Source organism: Caenorhabditis remanei, chromosome IV, assembly GCF_010183535.1.
Source record: "Caenorhabditis remanei strain PX506 chromosome IV, whole genome shotgun sequence".
Taxonomy (NCBI): Eukaryota; Metazoa; Nematoda; class Chromadorea; order Rhabditida; family Rhabditidae; genus Caenorhabditis; species Caenorhabditis remanei.
In genome coordinates this window covers 13446924-13468299 of record NC_071331.1, presented here as the reverse complement: position 1 = coordinate 13468299, position 21376 = coordinate 13446924, and the positions used below count along the sequence as shown (strand labels likewise).

Sequence of the window (21376 nt, the reverse complement as noted above, 5' to 3'; positions counted from 1 at the left end):
ACGGTACTCGAGTAAATTATTACCCTGTCTTCAATCTAAATACAACAGTTATCAATTAGTTTTTATTTATTTATTTCGGAAACCATTCAGAATTTTTTATTAATTACACGTATTGGATGATCGCCGTGGAACTTGAATCATTGTGTTGAACAAATCTGAGAACCCGTCGATATGATTGCCGCTGAGCATCAGATTTTCTGCATCGTTCGCATAAATCTGATAAAGTAAATTTATTCGAAGAGAACCAAATGTGAATATAGAACTACCGAAGACAAGTTCAACAAACCTCGAAAGTATGCTTCTTCCTCATGAAAACATCTCTGACTTCATCAATTTCATCGATAATATTATTAGTTAAATGAATAACAACACAGGTCATAATAGCCATGAAGCATAACGTTCCGATTGCAGCGAAATCTGCAATGAAACGGAACTTCCATAGAAACTCGGATATTTTCATTGCGGAAAGAATAATAGTAATTGAAGGTAAAAGAAGAAGAAGTTAAATGACCAATATAAATGGACAAAGAGTCAAAAAGGCTACAAAAACGAGAGTGAACAGAAAACATTTGATAAAAGATAAAAGGGAATTGAGAGAAGAAAAAGATGAAAAAAGAAAGAATAACCAGTTTGACGAACGATACAGAAGGGGTTAATTGTTGAAAAATGTGTAAACTTTTGAAACTTTTAGTGATGGAAATTGATAGAGAATTGATAGATATTTAGACGGTTTAAGATGAAAAGGAAGTGAATGATTGTATCTAAAACTATACAAACAAGGCATAATGGCTTTATTTATTTAGGTGGTTAGTTCTCAATTAGAACTTGTTCGATTAAACATCTTAAATTTGAAATGTTAGTTTTCAAACTTCTTAACAGGTTCGTTCTGTTGTGTTTCTTTTTTTCTGGCAGTTGTAAAGCATCGAGAGGGATGTGACAACGAAAGTTGGACGTCCAGAACATAAGTGCAAAATAATATAACGATTACTGTAGTTCATGAAGCCAAATGTCAGTTTTATTGAAATATAAGCAGTAATTTGACGTGAACGCACATTATTTGGAAACTCTAAATACTTCATGATTGAAAAAGGTTTCCAACGAGGAATATTTCCATTCAAACGAAAATATGAGCATACGTAAAATTATACAAAAGGTTTCATGGCTCGCTATCAATATTTCGTTGATTCTTGTCTCTTTTCGAGTTTTCACTCAGGAATTAAAAGTCTCTCCGTTTGTTCAATCAATTGTTTCATCAATTGATTTCAGCTTGAGGGATCATCTGAAATGGGTATTTTACCGAAAGATGCAAGAGATATTTGTGAAAGTTTTGGAGGGAAAATAGCTACAAACATAAAAGAAAATCAGAAACATTTGGAAGGTTCGGGAAACTTTTCGATATTTTAAGTCTTTACAAAATGTGTGTAATTTTCAGAAGAAATACTGAAAAACTGTGACATCAAGTCTTCATTCTGCCCGAAATTCTGCATTTGGGAGGATCTGAATGAAAAGAGAGAAGATCTTGAGTTTCAAATGAATCAAGGCGTATTGATGACTCAACCGATTCATTTAGGAGACATGTTGCATTTGAAGTTGGAAATTGAACCGAACACGTATTAGACTTCAAGCAAGGTTTTGATAAACATTCAAAGATTTTCAGAGTAGAAGTTTTTCAAATTTCTGATTCAATTCTTGAGGATATTCCAGCAAATAATATACAAAATGTGATACTACAACTGGCGATTCATAATGATTATAACAACGGAATAGATACAAAACCTGAGTATAAAATGGTTACTGTAGGAAGAGGGACAATAAAGAAACTTGAGAAGGCGTTCGAAGTGTCACAGGTTACAAAGTTTAACACATACTTTTTTTTTCGAATTTCGGCAGTTAAGGATTTAGCAGAACCCAGTAAGATTGCTATTCCGAGTAGAATCAATGGAACTGTGGAATTAAAGCTAGAGTTAGTTTTATTGGAATTTAACTGAAATTGTATCTTTTTGAGATTCACAAAAGGACAAGTGTTGAAAATCAGTTCACCAGAACTTTTCGGAAACAATAATTCGAGAGAAATGCAGATTGGAAAACCGAATGGGAGAATGTATTTCAAAAAGTTTTATGAAAAAGTCAAGATTTTGAATGCGTATCTTACGAGGTGATTTTAATATATTTTTGTAGAGAAAACCGTAAAACAACGTAGGTGTTGACCACTTTACAGAGGAAGTTGCTCAAAGAATGATTTTCACTATTTTCCAAAAAATGAAACAGGAGGATTTGTGAACTGTTTTCAGACTCTGCCATCGGTTTGTTCCTTTCTTCCTGACCAACCAGATTTATTTGTTTTCAGAAGTCGATTCCCGTATACAGTTGCCGAAAAGCTAGTTATGTTGCATGTGATGTTATTTCCGCTATACCGACGACAACTGAACTCCCAGCAACTCGGAAGATACGAAAAAATACGTCTACTGTAGAATCTGAAACTGTTGAGAATGCAGAAACATCATCAAGTAAACCGCAGGACAGTAGTTATCTACATTCGGAATTTCTTGGTAATCTTGATTATCTGATTAAAAAAACAAAGATTTCAGATGAGCATATAATGTTTTTCGTGTCGTTATCTGGAATTTCCGTCGCAATGTTAGTGGGGTCACTTGTACTTCAAATTATGAAAATGTGGCAGAATCGGAAGCTAATGGTTGCAAAAAAGAAGAAAAACAAGTAAATTTGATCTCGTTCTCGTTGAATGAATACATCAGTTTCTGGAAATTTATCTTTTTTTTCAAGGCTTCTTTAATTTTTCATTGCGATTACGGTATTTTCACACACCGCCACGCGAAGATGCGGACCTAAAAAAATAATTTTCCGCATGCTGGGCGCAGAGAAGCAGAACGTTTCCTTTTTCTGTTTTTTCTCTCGTTCTCGCTGTTTATTTCTCCGTTGTCCCGGTTTCTGCTTGCCCCGCTTCTTCATTTCTTATTCAAAACTGCTTGAAAATAACTGCTGCTAGCCGTTAATCAATTATCAAAATGGCTTCTTCTCTCCTAAAAATCGCCGAAGTTTGCTTCCCGGAGTTCAAGGATACGGAATTACTATATTCTATAACGAAATCATTTGAAAAAGGAAAACTCACAAATCCTCCGTATTCCTTGATGGATGCCACCATCGAATGCCTGATGAAAGATGCTCTCGAAGATGAAGAAGTCTTGCAACAAATCGGAAACATTCTTCGTAATTGTGAGATAAATCAAATCTGTAGTTTCTGATGATTATAATTTTGAATTCCAGACCCACTACAGCTGTCAAGTCTATATTTATTGCAAGGAAATCCGGAAATGTTGAAAATAGCCTTCGATTGGAGTTTTTCGAGAGATAACGGACCACTGTCTATCGATATTCAGAATTATACGTGCATCCTCACTGTTAAAAAATATATAATTGCTGAATTTGCGATAAAACAGGGGTTCGATTATCCAAAAGCAATAGTCTTGTCGGCAGTTCAGAAAGGCTGCATAAAGCTTCGAGTCTCCGTAACAGGTAAAATTTGACATTCGAAATAATACTCAGACTTTTTCTACAGAGTGTCCGTCTGATAACGAAACTAGCCGACAGAAAATCGAAAGATTCGTGAGAGAACTCCAGCTAGAGCCAAAGCTAGCGGGCCAACCCTGCACAATTGATTGCTACATACGAAGAGAATTTCACTTCCAAAGTCTGAGAGGAAGTCATATTTATTTCACGAAATTCACTGGGAGCGATGGAATTTGTAGGCATGATGCGAATATGTCGCTCAAAGATTTATAGAGAAGGTCATTATTTAACTTGTGTTCATTTACTCCTGTATATTTCATCTTATATCATTTTATTGCTGTAAGCCCATATAAAATCGTGGTAGTTTGCTTGTGATCAATAACATATTTATTTTCGAGTTTCTATTCTTCATCCATCAGCCAGGGTGTTTAAACTCTGAAACGCGAACGATCGTTCTGATTTTACTTTCATAATTTGACCTACCGTGCGGCGATCGTATTCCTCGCATATTGCTGCCAAAATTTTCTGATATCCGCTTTTTATTCTCTATCCACAATGACTACTAACTGTTCAGCTATGTCAAGAATCGTAAATGCATGTATTCCTGGAATCAAAACTTCATTCGTTTTATGGTCAATTACTCACACTATTTCTACAAAAAAATCGGACAAAACTTCCCCAGATTCATTGATGAGAATCGCTTCAAGCGTAGCTCTCATCAAGGCATTAGAGAATTCTGAAATTTCGGATCTAGTTGAAGAAATCTTAAAAACTGGTGAGTAGTTGTTTCTGTTCTCTTCTTTGCCGTAATATTCTTTATTCCAGATATTCTCGAAGTCTGCAGTTTCCACTATCTTGAAAAGCATCCGAAATTGTTGAGCACTGCATTGTATTTCAGTTTACAAAAAGATTCTGGACACGTTGGAATCGAAATTTTCAACCAATCATGTAAACTAACCGTGGGCAGTGAAATCGTGGCAACAGTCTTAATTCACGATTTCCAATGGCCTATCTATTTTACCACTCTATTAATCATAAAAAAGATTCCGGAATTTCAATTTTCAATTATGGGTAAGTTAGTAAACAAATTGTTAGCATGTAATTGATGGATTTTATTTTTCAGAATGCTACTCGGGCATCGAAACGAAAGTATCAAAATGTAGAAAGTTTTTAAATACTTTGATACATACTTTGAAAGACTTGAATTATGAATCTTCTTGCAATATCAATTGTTATTCGAGAAGAGAATTCTATTACGATGGACCATTCGGAAGTCATGTTTACTTCACAAGAGCCATCTCAGCTATCGATGGACTTTGTAGACACGAAAGAATCGCAGGAAATGATTGAATTCTTTGTAATAATATTTTGATAATCACCGTATGTCAACAATTGTGAAAAGCTGTAAAATCAATGTCAATATTGTAGATAACATTATGTCTTGGATTAAATCCCCTCTTCTGTAAAATGCTCTTGAATCTTAAAGTTGTGATTTTTGTGTTTACTCGGAAATAAATTTCTTATTTTTGCTGAGCGCATCGCATAATTCATGTTCTTCAGAGCGATGAAATTTTTTTAAATTTTCATCGATGATTTATTATTTAGAAGTAAGTAGGGCAAAAATAAAGCAAGAAGTCATGTATGAGAAGTCAAATGTCGAGATGAATGACGTGAGTTTTCGGCAATATTATATACATCAATGAGAGAAACGGTATGCGACATGAAAAACGGATCAAGGAATGGTGAACGCAAAACAAAATTAGTGGTTGAGTACAAGATACAAACAGATAAATGGTGCAATAAACTAAATTTTACTAAGTATAATATTACAGGAATTAATACAACTATTTCTCATTGAGATGAAACAAAATGTGAAAGTGGAGTGAAAACATGTTTCAAATGTAGAGATGGAGGTGGATTTCGGATACTCTTTTTAGTCGCGGTCTATATTAAACATAGCACGAATATCACCAATTGTCCACCCTTTTTCTGAAAAGTAGTGAACATTGTTGACTTCCGACACGCTTAATTATTGAACTTACTTTCATCTTCTTGACGATATGTATTTTTTGCGATTTCTCTCAGTTCAGAATCCAAACTTCCTTCTACAACCAAATGAATGACACGCATTGCTCGTTTCTGTCCGAAACGATTGATACGGCCAATAGCTTGATTGAGAACTGATTGAAGGTGTGGTGGGTCCAAGAAAATGATATGATTAGCACCAGTCATATTGAGACCATTTGCACAAAGTGATAAAGAGCATAATAGGATCTGAAACTAAAACATGAAATTGGTCTTTCCGATTTGTAAATACCTTCACGTCCTCAGAAACTTCGAAATCGACAATTTTCTTTCCACAGTTGTAACGCGAAGTTGCAGAGAACGGTAGCTTTGCCAATTTGAATATTTTTTGAAGATAGTTCCAGACAGTTGTGGATGATGGCTCGACACTTGTAAACACGATTATTTTATTTGAACTGTCAGTATCCAATATTTCTCGCATTATCTGAATTGCAGCGGACAACTGAAAATTCAAAAACATTTTAAAATTAATTCGGTTCAATGTTACCTTCGCCGATAAGACAACACCAGGAATAATAGAATCTCTCTCGGCATATCCACTTCGTGCCAACATAATTTGCTGGCTCCTATTTCTGATCCGACAGGATGGACATTGTATTGAATCCGTCGTCCATCCGTAACCATGTGGCTCACTAAAAATAAGAAAGTATAGTTTTGTATGAATTTCAGAAAAATGCTCACTGTCGACTGATAACTTTTAGTCTATCGAAACATTCTGGACAAATTCGATGACCGCATGTGAAAACCATGAAAGAGTTTATGAGAGATTGGCAGATAGGGCATTCCTCAAATTCATCGTTTCTGGAAGAATTTTTCTTGATTATGAAAATGAGACTTTCAAAACTTACTCGTCTGAAAACTGCTTTTTCACTAGATTCGTCAAATACCGTAGTTCTTTGACATCTTTTTGAATAGCTTGTAGAGAATCATTACGATTAGCCGAATGACTCGCTGCGTATTGCTCCCGTTTCATTTCCATTGGAATTTCCATTGCATCTTGATCACCTAACCAAGCACATATTTGATTATCAGTGAGAAGAGTTTGAGCTTGAGAAAGTTCTTTGTAACGATCAACAAGTTCAATAAAGATTCCCGTAGTATTTTGGAGTGTCTTCAACATATCATGAATACGCTCAAAGAATGGACGAAGGTAATGTCTGAATGTTTGATTTCATTGTGAAGATTTAAGAGAGAATTCCCTGTACTCACTTTGAAAACATCTGAGCTTCTTTCCTTCCCGGAGAATAGTTGTTCACCAATAACGTGGCAAACTCATAAACTCCTGATTTCGGACGAATCTCCCCATGATATGATGAAAATCCGGAATCGAAGAAGAACAATGACAACTTGCACCACGTATCGCAAATTTCGCAAGGATGACTGAGAACAAAATTAATTTTTAAAGTCAAATTTAGTACTAGCTTACTCAGTGTCATAGTATTGCTGAACATGTCCCTGTTGTTCTCGTGTTCCTTTTATCAATTTGTGTTCACATGAGAGTATTTCAAGCATTCGTTTTTCTTTTGCTGTTTTCGTTTCTTCTTTTTTTTCAATCAAGTCAAGAAGCAGATTCGGGTCACTCTGAAAAAAAACTATTTTTGAATTACCAGCTAACTAAAAAAATTTGATTTTGAAATGTCACTGATCTCAAAAACATGCCTATCACGTGACCGAAGTAAACAAAAAAACAAGTGAGTTGTGAGAAAATGGACAATCTCTTTCAACTTTCGTTAATTCCAATCATCAATTTAAACGAAGGTTCACTTACCATTTCCATCACGATTTGAATACAACTTTTCAGCTTCACATCCTCGGTTTTTCTCCGATCATCAATTATCACAATTTGATTCATTGTTTTATTGATTATATCGGACAACTTCAAACATGGTTGTCCAATGAACATTTCGCATTCCAAGTAAAATTTCGAACATCTACCCATGCATCTTTTCGTGTTATGCTTAATCTTGTTCGGTTTCAGTTTGTTAGTGTCATACAGAGCGACATAAGGAAGATTCGGGAAATGGTCCTTTTTGATCTCCTCTCGGACTTCTGTTCCACGTTCATACATTGCTTCAGTATCTTTTCGAATCGCACAATGAGCACGCATCATTTCGAAAAATTCACGAATTTGATGAATCTAAAAACCAAACGTTCGATGATAAAATTTTTATTGAAATTCTGTACCATATTTTTATCGTCATTCGCCCAGATATCTGTCAATTCGTTAAGAACGTTACTAATCGTTTCAGCAGCTTGTTTCTGAAAAATAAGACTGTTGATGAAAAAAAGAGTGCAGAATACCTCTAGTTTGATGCAACGATTTGCAGCCATTTCAACCCGTGATAACGGAATTCGGTTTTCTTCTGGGACTCCGAGGGAATTTTGAATTTTCCGCATGTTGACAAACATGTGAAACTCTTGTGTTGCATCCATTCTGATCGGTTTAAGAGCTGTCAGAGCCATTTTATTCGCATGCTTTCGTCGCTGATGTTCTTCATATTCATCGTTCGCTTCTTCTGCTGATTTTTCCATTGAACTTGGTTCCAAAGCTTCTTGACTCATCTCGATGTCTTTCTCATCAGAATTTTCGGTTTCATTGTCAAAACGTGCTCTCTTAGCTTCTGAAGGTCCAGGAAGATCATCAGAATCATTTGTGAGTTCTTTGTGTTTTTCTTCATGATTCTCTACGTTGCCAGTGGAAGTAGACGGATTCGACACTTTCTTCGTATATTTATGGAGAGTTTGTTTCACATTCCTCACAATTCCCGCAATCTTCCGAATTCTATCCAACTCGTCTTTATTGTCCGTGTCCTTCTCATCGATCAAATTTGCTTCATCAACCTCATCGTCCCCATCAAATAAATTTGAACGTGGAGAATCCGAGAAAGAAGTGATTGCTTTGAGTTGTAACATAACTTCTGGTCCGATTTGATCCTCCATACACGTTGAGCTAACAACTTCCGCAAATTTAGAAAGACAGTGTTCATACACAGAAAGAGCATTCACAGGATCAAGCATCAAATGCTGTGCTCCAGCCAAGCCTGTAAACTCATATTTAGTAGTTTGTCTATTTCAATGAAACAATACCCAAAGCATGGTTCATGTATGTTCTGACGTGATTCTCAATTCCTATCTTTTTGTTTCTAACTAATCGAAAAATCACAGTTTCGGGTGCATAAACGAATCCAGCACTTCCTAAATCAGATGAATTGTTCTGCCCTGTGAGAACAGTTTCCCGAAGAGTTCGGAGTTCCTGTAGCACTTTATCCCGACATGAGAGGTCTGCCAAGTGGGCAGAATCAATCGCTTTTCCTATTGCTTTCTCTGAAATTTAAAGCATATCTTAATTTTACTTATAAACACTCACCAACTACAAATCTTAAACGTTCTTTCTCTTCTTTATATTGTCGCTCTTCGACTTCACTGAAGCGAATCTTTTTCTCAATTTCTGTCAATTCCGGAAGATTTATTTGTAGATCAACATCTTTCTTCGTTTTTCTGCTCATAATCCGAGCAAGGATCTCCAGAAGAAGTATGTGCGGAAGATTCTGTTCATCTAACTGCTGCTCTCGATTTTGGAGTTCAAGAGCAAAGCTGAGGTATTGTGGATGAACATAATGAGAGAAGAAATCAGCATTGTTGAATGGAAATAATCCAAGAAATGAAAACAATGGGCTCATGTCTGCGACGGTTCTGACAAGTGGAGTTCCGGTAACACACCACCAATTGTCACCTTCGATTTTTAGAATCATTTGCAGTAAATTAGAATTAATACTTTGCGGCATAACTTGAGATTCGTCGACAATAACCCTCCAGAAACTGACATGCATGAAGGAAGATGTGAGATGAAGTGGTTTGAAACCATTTCGAAGACTTCGTCCTGTAGGTTACTGTATTATTGGATTGAAGAATTTAACAAAACTAACTTTGTTCTTTATCTTTCGTAAATATCAATTCTTTTCGAAGGGTGTCATAAGTTGTCAAAATCACATCGTAATTTTCAATTTCTAATGCTTGAAGATATCCATGTTTCTTTACACCGAAGTAGAACTGAAATTGAATTTTGTTGGTAAATATTCCGTCGATGAGAAACTATACCATGACTCTGAAGTTATCAGAACAATGCTTCGCGATTTCTGTGAACCATTGGAAAATCAAACTTTCCGGAACTATGACTAATGTGGTTTTCACTGGTTTTCGTGGCATATAATTTCTACAGTCTGGACAATAAAACTCTTCATCTTTGAACTTTTCGAAATCCCATCCACAGATAGATACAGAGCAGTTCTCAGCACATCCTGAACAAGCTATTGTTTCTCCTTCTTTGTAATCGCTGGCATTATATGTGATCAAGGTTGAGTTGTTCTTCGCACTGTTCTAAAAACAAGAAGTTCAGACTGATTCACTCTTTTTTAGACTTGCCATTTCTGCGAAACTGGACTCCGCGATACGAACTTGGTCCGCAATTTTATAATCGGAAAGAGTAGATTTAGTTTTTTTCTTTGTATTATTTTCTGTATCCAACGTATCTCCTCTTCTGTGTGAAGAAATCAGTGAAAGCACTTGAACAGTTTTCCCAAGTCCCATTTCATCAGAGAGAATTCCTCCTTTCAAAGTGTAACGTTTGGCTAGATCACAATACTCGTCTTGACTTAATTGGTTTCTAGTTATCGCTCCTATACATGGGTAATAGAAAAATGATGGGTTATTGGGCAGCCTGGAAATATTGTTTCGAGTATAACGAAAACTAAATAAAATATATTCCTTTCAAAAACTCACTGTTCACATTTGAACATCCAGGAGAGATTCTCATCAACTGTTCCTTCTGCTTCTCGATGCATCATCCATCGTACTGTTTCTGTTTGATATGGCATCAGATTGAAATTGAGACTGTCCACGCTGAATGAGAACTTCTTGATACTTAAAAAAAAAAGAATCCCACTTACTCGATTTTATGATTCGGAATAATTCCTGAGTATTTCTTTTTGTAAACTTTACTCAAATCGAAGAATCGTTCAAAATTCAAATCTTCCTGACGCCGTTGTTTACTGGAATCAGACGTCTCCTCATTGAGCAAATCAGCTTCAGCAGTCTAAAAATACACTTTTATTTTTATTTTCTCGGTTTTGTTTCTTTCTTACGATTTGATCACACTGGATGATTGTTTTGAGAATGATTTGTATTTTTTGTTTGAAAATTGATGCCATTTTCGGTAGATAGTCAAGAATTGAATTGAAAATTTTATTACTTTGAAGGTAGAAGTTGACGCGCATATTGTCTGGAGGGTAGCATTCATATAAAAGGAATATTCCCGCAGAAGTGAGCGATCTGAAACATTAATAATAAACTAGAAGAAGTACACTTGAATCATGTTACTTTGTATCTTTGCACAGTCTACTTAAAAGCCATAAAAAACGACTTTCTGCTTCCAATTCGAGAGACATATCCTCGACAAATGTACCGGGAATGTACATTCGCGTCCCTTTCCATGGTGACTGATTCTGAGGTTCTGTTTCCAAGTATAATGAGAGCTATAAACATGAGAATAGATAACGTGTGAATTCCTGAAATGCACTTACAGCGTTTTTAGAAGCGTTTTTATGAAAGAGAATTGCTTTTTGTCCTAACAGTTCTTCATAATCTGGCCGAAATTTACGTTCTAACGAATTTAGAAGAATATAATCATTTTGAGCAGAGCTTGGTTGATAAACAGATTTTTCCAGAACTTTAATAACTCGGCTTTTTGGAAGGTCTTCCCAGTTCTGAAATTGATAGTTGTGTAAGTTTTGAACAACTAACCAATAACGGCTACCTTTTCCTGAGGTTTTTTCTTGTTCTTCATTATTGATTAATTCTAACCTGAAACAATATAACTTTAATTCTTGTTACTTTTGAGGATTGGAATGAAAAAAAGTTGAAACGAGCACATTCGTACTTAAAATGACTTGGCGAAAGAATGAGCGTACTTTAGGAAATAATTTGTGAGGAGAAAAATAATAAAATTATGCATAGGTCGGAACATGAGCCGATAGATATCTACACCTCTGGAATGAATTCGTCAAGAAGAGAGAATAGAGAGATCATCTAAATTTGAGAGACGCAGACGACTAATCGAGTGGACGCGATTTCTTTCGGCCAGCAGTGTCCTCTCTTTTCTCTAGCACGCTCCTATTCCACAATACTCTCTCTCCACAAGAAAGATTCTGGTTTCATTCCGCGTGTTTGCTTGGTCAGTTATTGAATGATTTCTCTCCCTGGATTTTCTTTCAGCTTTTGATTTCGCTTGTTTCCTATTTGATTAATTTATATTATATCTTCCAATGCTTTTCAGAAGATGGATTTCACAAGTATGATGAACGCAGCAAGTAAAAATGCCAAGAAGGCATCACGAGAAGTAGATAGGATACGAGGAGAGGTATCGATTTTCGAAATGATTGAAAACTATCTCTGAAATTGCGAAATTTCACAGGTGGACAGCGAAAAAAATGAGGCACGTCGTCAATTGGAGGCTGAAAAACGAGCTAGGCTGGAAATGCAACGAAGGAAACAAGAAAAAGAGCAGGAATTGGCAAGAAAACGCAAAGAAAGAGAAGAAGAAGAACGAAGAAAGGTGAGGAAATAGTTTATCGAGAAAGTATACGAAACATATAATTTAAATCCGTAATTTTATGTTTCACACTGCTCTTATCATATTTTTGAGAAACTTATGTCGGTCGTATTTTTCAATTAGAAAACACTTGTCAATAATACCGCTTTATTTTCAGAATTTCACAATCCCGAAACGCGATGGTGGCCCTTCATCATCATCTTCTTCTGTAAATACAGATGCAGTTCGGGCAGTTTTGGAACGGCAACGTGCAGAAAAAGAAGCGAAAGAAAAAAAGGCTGAAATCGAGAAGCAGAGATTAATGATGTTGAGAATGCAAGCAAATGGTGGAAAAGCCACGAAAAAAATGGGAAAGCAATTCGGATTAGATGTTATTGACCTTCAAACCAGATTCGGTGGCAACAATGAGCACTTGGAAACTTTACAAAAAAGAAAATGGAAAGAAGAGGTGATTCATCAGTGGGGAAGTTATCATTCATAAGATAAATTCAGGAAGAAGCTGACGTAGAAGCTGATAGATATCGTTCTGGAGTATACAAGGCATTAGCTGCAAAACAGAAAAATGAAGGAAGTCTTCGAGCAACTGTTCAAGGTCCTCACCGTGTATCTACGAGTAAATCCAATAGTTTAGCTGGCTTATGCTCTCGTCACGAAAGAACGTATGTATTCCGTTCAACACAAATGAGTCCATAACCTTTGCTCTTTTTCCAGAAGAGATACATTCTCTCCTCCAAAAGATGGCAAAAAAGCTCCTGAACGGCGCGAACCAGTTGTAGAGAAGAAAAAGATTCAAGCAGCAGCACCAATCGATTTCAAGTGAGTATGAGATTCCATTATTGGGTTCAAGGTTTTCAAAATAATTTAAAGCTTTATAATGGATGACCCACTTGTCTTTTGTATATAAGAATGATTTCAGAAGTCTCATGGCAGCCGCAAGTAGTATTTCTGAAGGAAAACCTGTCAATCTCGATCATCTGAAAGCGAAACCAGCTAAAAGTGTGCAACAACAGCAAAAGTGAGGTCCTCGTTCTCGAAGCACGATTTTAAAATTATTCTTTCAGACCCTCGTCGTCTTCTTCCAACAATCATCAAAGGAATTCACTCTCCTCGTCTGATCGCGAGAAGCTACGAGAAAAGGAAAGAATAAAGGAAAAACAAGAAAGAGAACGGGAAAATGAAAAATTGAGATTAAAAGAGAAGGAGCGAGAAAGGTAGATTTTTGCAGTTATTACAGTAAATATTCGAACAAATTAATTTTAGAGCACGAGCGGCTGCTGTTGCCGCAACTTCTTCTCAAAAGTCTTCTTCGTCCAAAATGTCATCGAATCAAGCTTCTGGAGCTTCCTCTTCAAATGGTCATCCTGTCCCACCGAAAAAAGAGTAAGTGGTTCATTTTATCCGCCCGGCTATTGATAAACTATTCCTGTAACATCTGCTCTTAAAAATTCGACATCTTATATCACTGTTCCACTAGTTTCAGAGTTAGAAAACCGTTCACAAAGGGACCAACGCCTCCACCACTCATTCCTGCAGCTGTTCCTGGTAAGAAGTATCTTCCCGGCGATGTTCGATACAAGGAACAGCAAAAATTGATAAAAGCTATTGCTGCCGCTCCTGGAAGCTCTAAAAGTGCACCACCATCGAATGGTCAAAATAACAGTAAGTTCATTTAATAATTTAGTTCAACACTTTACAAATACTTTTTCAGAAGACCGGATAAACGCTGTCCGTGAAGCAGAATATCAACGCGAAAAGGAAAGAGCAAAGCAGAAGGCTCTCAAAAGAGCACGTTCAGAAAAAGATGCGAAGGAATTCGAAAGAAATAAGAAAATACAGAGAAGATCGGATAACCCTGGACCTTCTTCTTCTTCTTCGTCTTACCCCACTTCGTCCTCTTCTTCAAAGAATTCTGATAAGCGTAGCTATGAAGCTCGTCGAATGGCAGAACTTCGTGAACAACAAATGAGAGAAAAAGAGCGAAAGAAGAAGAAGATGATGGAAAAAGAAAGAGGTTCCAGAGGTGGTAGTGGTAGTTTCTATAAAGGAGGTGATGATTATAGCGATGAAGATGATGAAGATGAGGATGAGGTTAGATTTGAATTACTTTGAGCATATAAATTAAAGATTAATTACAGTACGATGACAGAGATGACTTTAGCGATATGGACGATTTCATTGATGACACAGACATGGATATGGATGGAATGAATCGAAAAGACTTTGAGGATACCTTAAGGTAACTGTTTCACTGGGAAAGTGGTGATAAACCTGAAACTCAATTTCAGAATGGTTAATCGAAAGTATGACACTGATAAGTGGTCTCGTCGCGAAAAGATGATATCAGAACGAGATATGCATTCGGATTTCCGTCGGATTCAAACAGAGGAAAACTTCTCGAAACGTGCAGGATTCATGGAAGATCTTCAAGAAGCTTCGAAAGGAAGATCTGTCAGGCTTTAATTTGAACTTATTCATGTTCGAATTCTCACACAATTTTATTTATAGTTATGATTTTCCAATTAGTCGTTTAAGTATCGTTTAACTGTCTTTGCCTTAAGTTATTCTCGTCAAAAATTTGTGATAGACCTACATTCAATTCCAGTCATTATTCAGTATGTCTCTTTTTAAATTTTATTTAGTCACTTTGTTCCCTTGCGTTTGATGTTTTCTTTACTTGAAACTGAAACTAAGGAACATTTATTGTAATTCCCCGTATCAACTTTCGGTTTACAGTTATTCTTTCCATCATATCCCACTTCGAGCGTTAGCTCATCCTCATTTTATTCTCGGTCACTAGGTTTTAATCAATTTTTTTCAAAAAATATTTTAATAAATCAGAATTATATGTACTGTTTGCTTTCCTGGAAATTAATTGGGTACTCTACCCATCAGTAATTTTTTTGATTATATGATTCTTATTCTACAAAAAGTTTCAGAAACATCTGTACAAATCATGTATGTAATGAGAATAGGAATCAAGTTTTTACAAAGACAGGTTTGTGTGTTGATCACTTTTGAAAATATCGAGTTCGGGATATGTTCTATTGTTCTCTTCATTCGAAAATTTCAACAAGTCATAAGTCTTTTATCAGATTTTTCATGTTCTGGTGTAGCGAGTCTGTATTCGAGTTTACATATTCCTAAAAACAGATTATTGTTTCACTGCTCCGCCAAACAATTCCTGTTTTTCCAGGCTGGTCCCGTACTATTCTTCCAGAATATACGATCCCTCCATCATCCAAATCGTAGAATATATAATCATTATCATCGACTACAACGATGCTGCTCATCAATACCCGGTGGGAGTCAAGGCCAGACTTTGCAAGAGGAAAGAGAAAAAATGGGTCAGTTGTCGGGTAGTATTTTAGAACTTCGAGTTTGATTCTTGGAGCCATCAGGGTTCTCGTTGTATCCTCCACTCCAAGATACAAAGTGTATAGTGGAAAGAACAGAAATTGGAGGAAATTAAAAGAAGAAATACGAAAGACAAGATGGCTGAGATGATAATCGGATAGAAAGTTAAGAAATGGAAACTGCTGACTTTTCATTATTTGAAAATGACTTACAATAGTTAAGATAACAGTTTGGATGAGAAAGGTCAGAAAGTTAAGAATTTGGAAATTTGAAAGTTTCCATCAAATGATTACCATAACAAGCGAGTTGAGAAATAAGCTCCAATTGAGAAATTCCAAGCTGTCCATGACAAAAAATTTCAAAACCACAAACAATTCATCATTTTGAAAATTGTAGTTCCTATTAGATACGTTGGGTGCAAAGTGCTCATAGACCTCGTCCTATCAAAACGGTCTCAAATCACCTCTTAAGTTTCCTTCATCTCTTCCGCCATTCGTACAGTATTCCCACCATTTGATCACATCTAATTTCCCCATGTCTCCATCGTCCAATCCATTTTTTGTTGTCTTTTGAGTTCAGCATGCACCGAGTACACTCCGAGCTTTCCCCTCTTTTCACCACTTCCTGTCCCCTCTGTTTTACTTTCTGCGTTTCATCATTCCCTTCGATTCCTCAGCTTTTGGACGCTTTTTGTGTCGTATGTCTCATTTTTCGAGGGAGAGAGAGAAGACATTGAGTGTCTGCCCCCGGCTGGTAGAGGCACAATTCCACATGCTTTTCACATTGACCGGTACTTTTTTGTATCTATTTGCATTAGGTCTCTATACTACATTTCATTTAAAATCTGCATTTTCTCATCATTCTGATTTTGATGTACCGTTGGTGCTCCTGGATAATGGAATTGAATAATTTTTTAGGTCAGAATCTTGAATAGAAATGATCATAATTTTTCCAAAAATCACGTTTTTGGTTTTCCTAATCTCTCTTTTTAGTAAGATCATAAAAATTCCAGATTTTTCTTTTCAAACTTTTTATAACCGCCCAGAAACTAATAAAATACACCATTTGCTCATAACTTCGAATCATAAAAATTTCAATTTCACAGGAAGAAGCAGAAAAAATTTACGATCCGCTGTAATCTTCTTGTAATAAAATGTTCGAAGGCACGTGTTAATACTGACCTTATAATCTTCTTTGACAATGATAACTCTGACTCCGCCCACTCTTTTATCATTTTTCCGAAATGGAATGATAAGCCGAACGTGTATCACACGACAAGAGATGGCAAAGCTTTAGGTACATAAGAACCGGGAACTGAAAAGAAAGAGAAAAGATGGGAAAGAGCAAAAACTGAACTTGTTTTCTTTTTTTCAGCTTTTTCCATCTTTTTGTCCCGTTTTTCTCCAGATTCCTGACGGGTCTCTCTGAAATTTTGACGGATCGCCATCCGGTTATCTGGCTCCCAGAACCAACGATTTTAATCTGAACTTCAATTCATAAATATCAGACTCATTGGAAATCACCAAAACAACTCTCCATCTCCCTTCCAATCTTTTCATAGAAAAAAGTGAGGGAATCCCTCGAGTGGAGCTGCTAAACGGAAGAGATAAGGGGTCGAATGGGATAAGATATCTAGTTTTTCTGTTCTTTTTGTTCTGCTGCACTTTTCGTATCTACTGACTCTAGGATCTCAAAAGGGAAAAGTTGTGTAATCGATATGTGTGAACTATCAGTTTTCACAAAAGTTCAAGTAAACCAAAACAAAAAGTTTCTGGTTACATCATTTCTATATTTTCAATTAAAATATGTGCTTCTCGTTTCTTACTCGAAAATGTCTATTCTCTCGTTCTTCTTCAAAGTTTAAGCGTCACTACTGGATTACAGGTGACTCTTCCTTTCTTTTTGATCTTTTGATTTCTTCATTATTGAAATATTTTTCTTCCGAAACAGAAAAAAAAGAGAATCGGGTGATTTCGTGGAGTCATTTTGCCACTAAATGACACAAACCGAAAAAGTTTTTGTGGAAAGAAATTTGACATCAATAATAAAAATGACAGCTACCGGACACGAATCATCTCAAAGTTAAGAAAATGTATTCGATAAGCTTTTCTCATTTCTCTGAAAACACATCTAATAATCTGACTCAGCACGACTAATCATTCTCATAAATATTTTTTCTAATTTTGGACACTTCTAGATTCTAAACAACCTCTTTTCTCGGCGTGTCTTCGTCTTACACACTCTCTCCCCAACGAGTTTTGGCTTCCTGCTTCTGTTCTCTGCCTTTCTATCCGACTGAGAGCTAAACTGAGTATCAAATGTATTGGCCACGCCCATTTAGTTTTCGAAAAGGGAGACTACGAAACCAAGAACATTCGATCGAATCTAACTCATCCTAGATACCTTGTCTTTGTATTTCTCTTCCTTTATTATTTGAAAACCCAATTTTTCCACTTTTCAGACACATCCAACTCATTCTCAGCCATCTTTCCTTCACAAAGCTCATTTTCTACAACAATGAGTCCATCACCAGTCTGGTGTGAAGGTACTCTTCTCCATGCTGTTCAACTATCCGGCCTCTTCCCCGATTGTAAAACATTCGTGGATATGCCATTGAAGCATGATGCGGGTGAGTTCCATTCCAAAATTAATATGTCTGAAGACAGTGGCCATGTGAATAATATCTCACTGTAATGTTATCATGTATTATGTTATTAACAATAATCACTTCTTTACGAATACTGAGAATAGACCGACAAAGCATTGAACACTTTTCTCTTTCTCTCGCTCCCCGTTCAGCCCACTCACACTCCCATTCACGTGAAAATCTTGTGAGAGGGAGCGAGACGAGCTGAGAACGGATGGATGACAAAGAAAAAAACGGAAAAAAGAACCAGCGGAGAGAATGACTGGTTGTTTTTCTATCGCATGTGCTTCCTCTTTGCAGAAGACGGATACATAAAATAGAGATCACATTTTGAAAAGAACATGCAATCGGAATGAAAGACTACAGTAGTCTGAAAGATACTTCAAACATTTATCATTTATGATATCCAAAAAGTTTCCAGAAGTCACTCTGGCCAAATGGAATGCCCTAATGGCACTTTCTCCGATCACAAATGACGTGTTAGCCCTCTTCCTTCGGGAAAACTTCGATGAACCAGAAGGAGAACTTGAAGAATGTGCACCACTTGATTGGCAACCAATGGTAATTCCATTCCAGTTTCAACTGACAAAACCAAGTTTCTTCCTTTTCAGACAGATCAATTTGGCAACATTGTAGATGAAGATTATAGGAAATTTGCGGCCGCTTTGCATGCCAAATGGCCAACATTATATAGAAGAGTGGGTTCTGAAAAAGGCTTGAAATTGTACTAAATTTCTCTTCAGATTTCAAAAAAAGTACGTGTCAATCCCGAAAAATATTCAATTATCCCGGTTCCGAATCCCTTTGTTGTTCCCGGTGGAAGGTAAGTTGTCACTGAAAAATCACAATAACTTAGTTCTATAAATTTCAGATTTCGTGAAATGTATTATTGGGATTCATTCTTCACAATCAAAGGACTTATTGCATCCGGAATGTTGATTACTGTACGAGGAATGATTGAAAATATGATTTATCTAGTCGAGACGTCAGTTTTAATCATTCCTTTTCATTTTGAAAGTGTATTCTTACAGTTACGGTTTCATCCCAAACGGTACTCGTATTTACTATCTCAACAGATCCCAGCCACCACTTTTGACGTGGTGTGTGAAAGCATATTATGAAGCAACTGGAGACAAGGAATTCTTGAGAGACACACTTCCAACATTGCGGAAGGAGGTTGGTAGAATTCGATTAGCATAGTAGCAACCCTGTTTTATTTCAGCTCTCTTTCTTCCAAACCCACAAATCATTCCGTCGGCCTGAATGGAGTGCTCCACTCTATCGATTCGTTGTCGATACGACTCGTCCACGACCTGAATCATATCGAGAAGATCTTGAAAGTGCCGAACATTTAGACTCATTTGATAAGAAATGTATTCTGTGGGGAGATTTAGCTGCAGCTGCGGAGAGGTAATTCATGCTGTTGGGATTTGTAGTCAGTAGAATTAGAATTCGGTGCATGTTTTGTAACTGTCATTTCAATCCACTCTCTCGCACAATTCAGAACTTAGAAGATGAACTCTTCCACATTTGCAGCGGTCGTGACTTTTCATCTCGATTCTTTGCTGTTCATGGGCCATATGCTGGACAATTGGCAAGCACGAGAACATCTCAACTGATCCCAGTCGACTTGAATTCCATAATTTGTGGAAATATGAAGACGTTGAGTGAGATGTACGTTATCTGCGGAGAGACTGACGAAGCACAGTACTTCTACAATGAACATCGACTGCTGAGAGCCACAATTCGTCAAGTCCTCTGGAATGAAGAACACAATTGTTGGTTCGATTACGATTTGGAAGAAGGAAAACATGCGGAGAGCTTCCACGACACTAACTTTTTCCCGATGTATTGTGACAGTTATCATGAGGATCTTGATTCACAAGCTGTAAGAGAAGTCTCCAATCCGATGTGTTGAACTTTTTTTCAGATTGTCGACTACTTGACATCTTCTGGAGTGGTCAGTTTTCCGGGTGGAATTCCAGTTTCTTTGGTCAACTCTGGTGAACAGTGGGATTTCCCGAACTGTTGGCCGCCAACTACTTGGGTTCTTCTTGAGGGATTGAGGTAACGTTTCAGTGATTGAATGCCATTATAAAATATCTGTTTTTTTTCAGAAAAGTAGGTCAAGAAGAGTTAGCATTGAGTCTGGTGGAGAAGTGGGTGCAGAAGAATTTCAATATGTGGAGAGCTAGTGGAGGACGGATGTTCGAGAAGTACAATGCGGTGTCACCGTGCTACAAAGTGAAAGGAGGTGGTGAATATGTGATGCAAGAAGGTTTCGGATGGACGAATGGAGTTGTTCTCGACTTTCTCAAAAACTATGGATCACAAATCAGATGGAAAGTCTACGAATCATGTGAATGCTGTGATGTCACACTATCAAGAACACTCATCAAACCAACATCTCCTTCTCCATCATCCTCTTCAACTGCTCGCCTCTTCGCCAGCGATTTGACACAGACACCTTCTGTTGTGTCACTTCAATCGATGCTGTCAGATAGTTCAATTCAGAATTAATTAACAGATTTCTATTTATATTTTGTCTCTCGATGCGGTTTTTTCTCATCTCTTGCGCTATTTAATTGGTAATAAAAGGAACAATTCATATTATTCAAGCTGTTGTTTCGTGAATATCTCATTCATGATTAAAAAACGTGAACTACAACAAAAAATTGAACTTCCTAGTACACATAAGACGTTAGTGGGTTCAAAACCATAAATGAATATGTCACCTGGCCGCATGTCATGTTGCCTACCGAGGTGATGATAAGGTTGTGGTGGTTTCAATCCCCGCCACGATCCCCGTTGCATCTCCTTTAACATCCTTACAATAACAAGATAACCTCCCAAACAAGTTGCAGCCATGTAATATTTTACGGTTATTAGAAAATAAGCTCTATTTTTTCAGAATTCGGGCTCACGTACAAAATCAGTGAATAACAGAAACGTGGCAATCTTTGGAAAATGAGACACGAGATAGTTGATGACGTGGCCTCGCAAGGGAAAATTCACCTTACGAGCTGTCAACAATCTGCAAAGGCAGGGAATCTGAGGTGCTGGCAACTTCGAATGAATCGAACATGATCGCTGATCCAGTTTCAAATGTGCGAGATTGATAGTTGGTGAGGAAAACATGAAATAGGTAGAGTAGT

The 21376-nt window shown here is 36.8% G+C and overlaps 6 protein-coding genes across 6 annotated transcripts; 4 read left to right on the top strand and 2 right to left on the bottom strand.

Moving 5' to 3' along the window:
• Positions 1-99: 99 nt before the first annotated feature.
• On the bottom strand, positions 100-460 carry GCK72_013778 (uncharacterized protein; the record flags this gene model as incomplete). The annotated part of the gene is made up of 2 exons (XM_003096844.2): positions 100-216; positions 287-460. The coding sequence occupies 2 exons, from the start codon at positions 458-460 to the stop codon at positions 100-102; spliced, it is 291 nt and encodes a 96-aa protein (XP_003096892.2).
• Positions 387-2722, top strand: GCK72_013777 (uncharacterized protein; the record flags this gene model as incomplete). Its single annotated transcript, XM_053729979.1, has 8 exons — positions 387-476; positions 1267-1378; positions 1433-1610; positions 1658-1963; positions 2006-2155; positions 2219-2303; positions 2348-2507; positions 2589-2722. 8 exons carry the CDS (start codon positions 387-389, stop codon positions 2720-2722), a joined length of 1215 nt encoding a protein of 404 aa, XP_053584751.1.
• Positions 2723-3026: 304 nt separating this feature from the next.
• On the top strand, positions 3027-3801 carry GCK72_013776 (uncharacterized protein; the record flags this gene model as incomplete). Its single annotated transcript, XM_003096831.2, has 3 exons — positions 3027-3234; positions 3286-3534; positions 3578-3801. 3 exons carry the CDS (start codon positions 3027-3029, stop codon positions 3799-3801), a joined length of 681 nt encoding a protein of 226 aa, XP_003096879.2.
• Positions 3802-4218: 417 nt separating this feature from the next.
• GCK72_013775 (uncharacterized protein) lies at positions 4219-4878 on the top strand (the record flags this gene model as incomplete). The annotated part of the gene is made up of 3 exons (XM_003096848.2): positions 4219-4303; positions 4354-4599; positions 4652-4878. 3 exons carry the CDS (start codon positions 4219-4221, stop codon positions 4876-4878), a joined length of 558 nt encoding a protein of 185 aa, XP_003096896.2.
• Positions 4879-5461: 583 nt separating this feature from the next.
• On the bottom strand, positions 5462-11455 carry GCK72_013774 (uncharacterized protein; the record flags this gene model as incomplete). The annotated part of the gene is made up of 22 exons (XM_053729978.1): positions 5462-5517; positions 5571-5802; positions 5846-6055; positions 6101-6245; positions 6295-6414; positions 6462-6770; positions 6823-6993; positions 7040-7194; positions 7382-7750; positions 7798-7872; positions 7915-8654; positions 8701-8937; positions 8981-9493; positions 9540-9663; positions 9712-9990; positions 10036-10330; positions 10393-10512; positions 10560-10705; positions 10755-10941; positions 10990-11144; positions 11193-11375; positions 11426-11455. The coding sequence occupies 22 exons, from the start codon at positions 11453-11455 to the stop codon at positions 5462-5464; spliced, it is 4851 nt and encodes a 1616-aa protein (XP_053584750.1).
• A 6636-nt stretch (positions 11456-18091) lies between these two features.
• Positions 18092-20741, top strand: GCK72_013773 (uncharacterized protein; the record flags this gene model as incomplete). The annotated part of the gene is made up of 10 exons (XM_003096825.2): positions 18092-18203; positions 18643-18782; positions 18833-18919; positions 18965-19044; positions 19093-19206; positions 19253-19397; positions 19444-19631; positions 19758-20109; positions 20152-20288; positions 20339-20741. 10 exons carry the CDS (start codon positions 18092-18094, stop codon positions 20739-20741), a joined length of 1758 nt encoding a protein of 585 aa, XP_003096873.2.
• Positions 20742-21376: the final 635 nt, after the last annotated feature.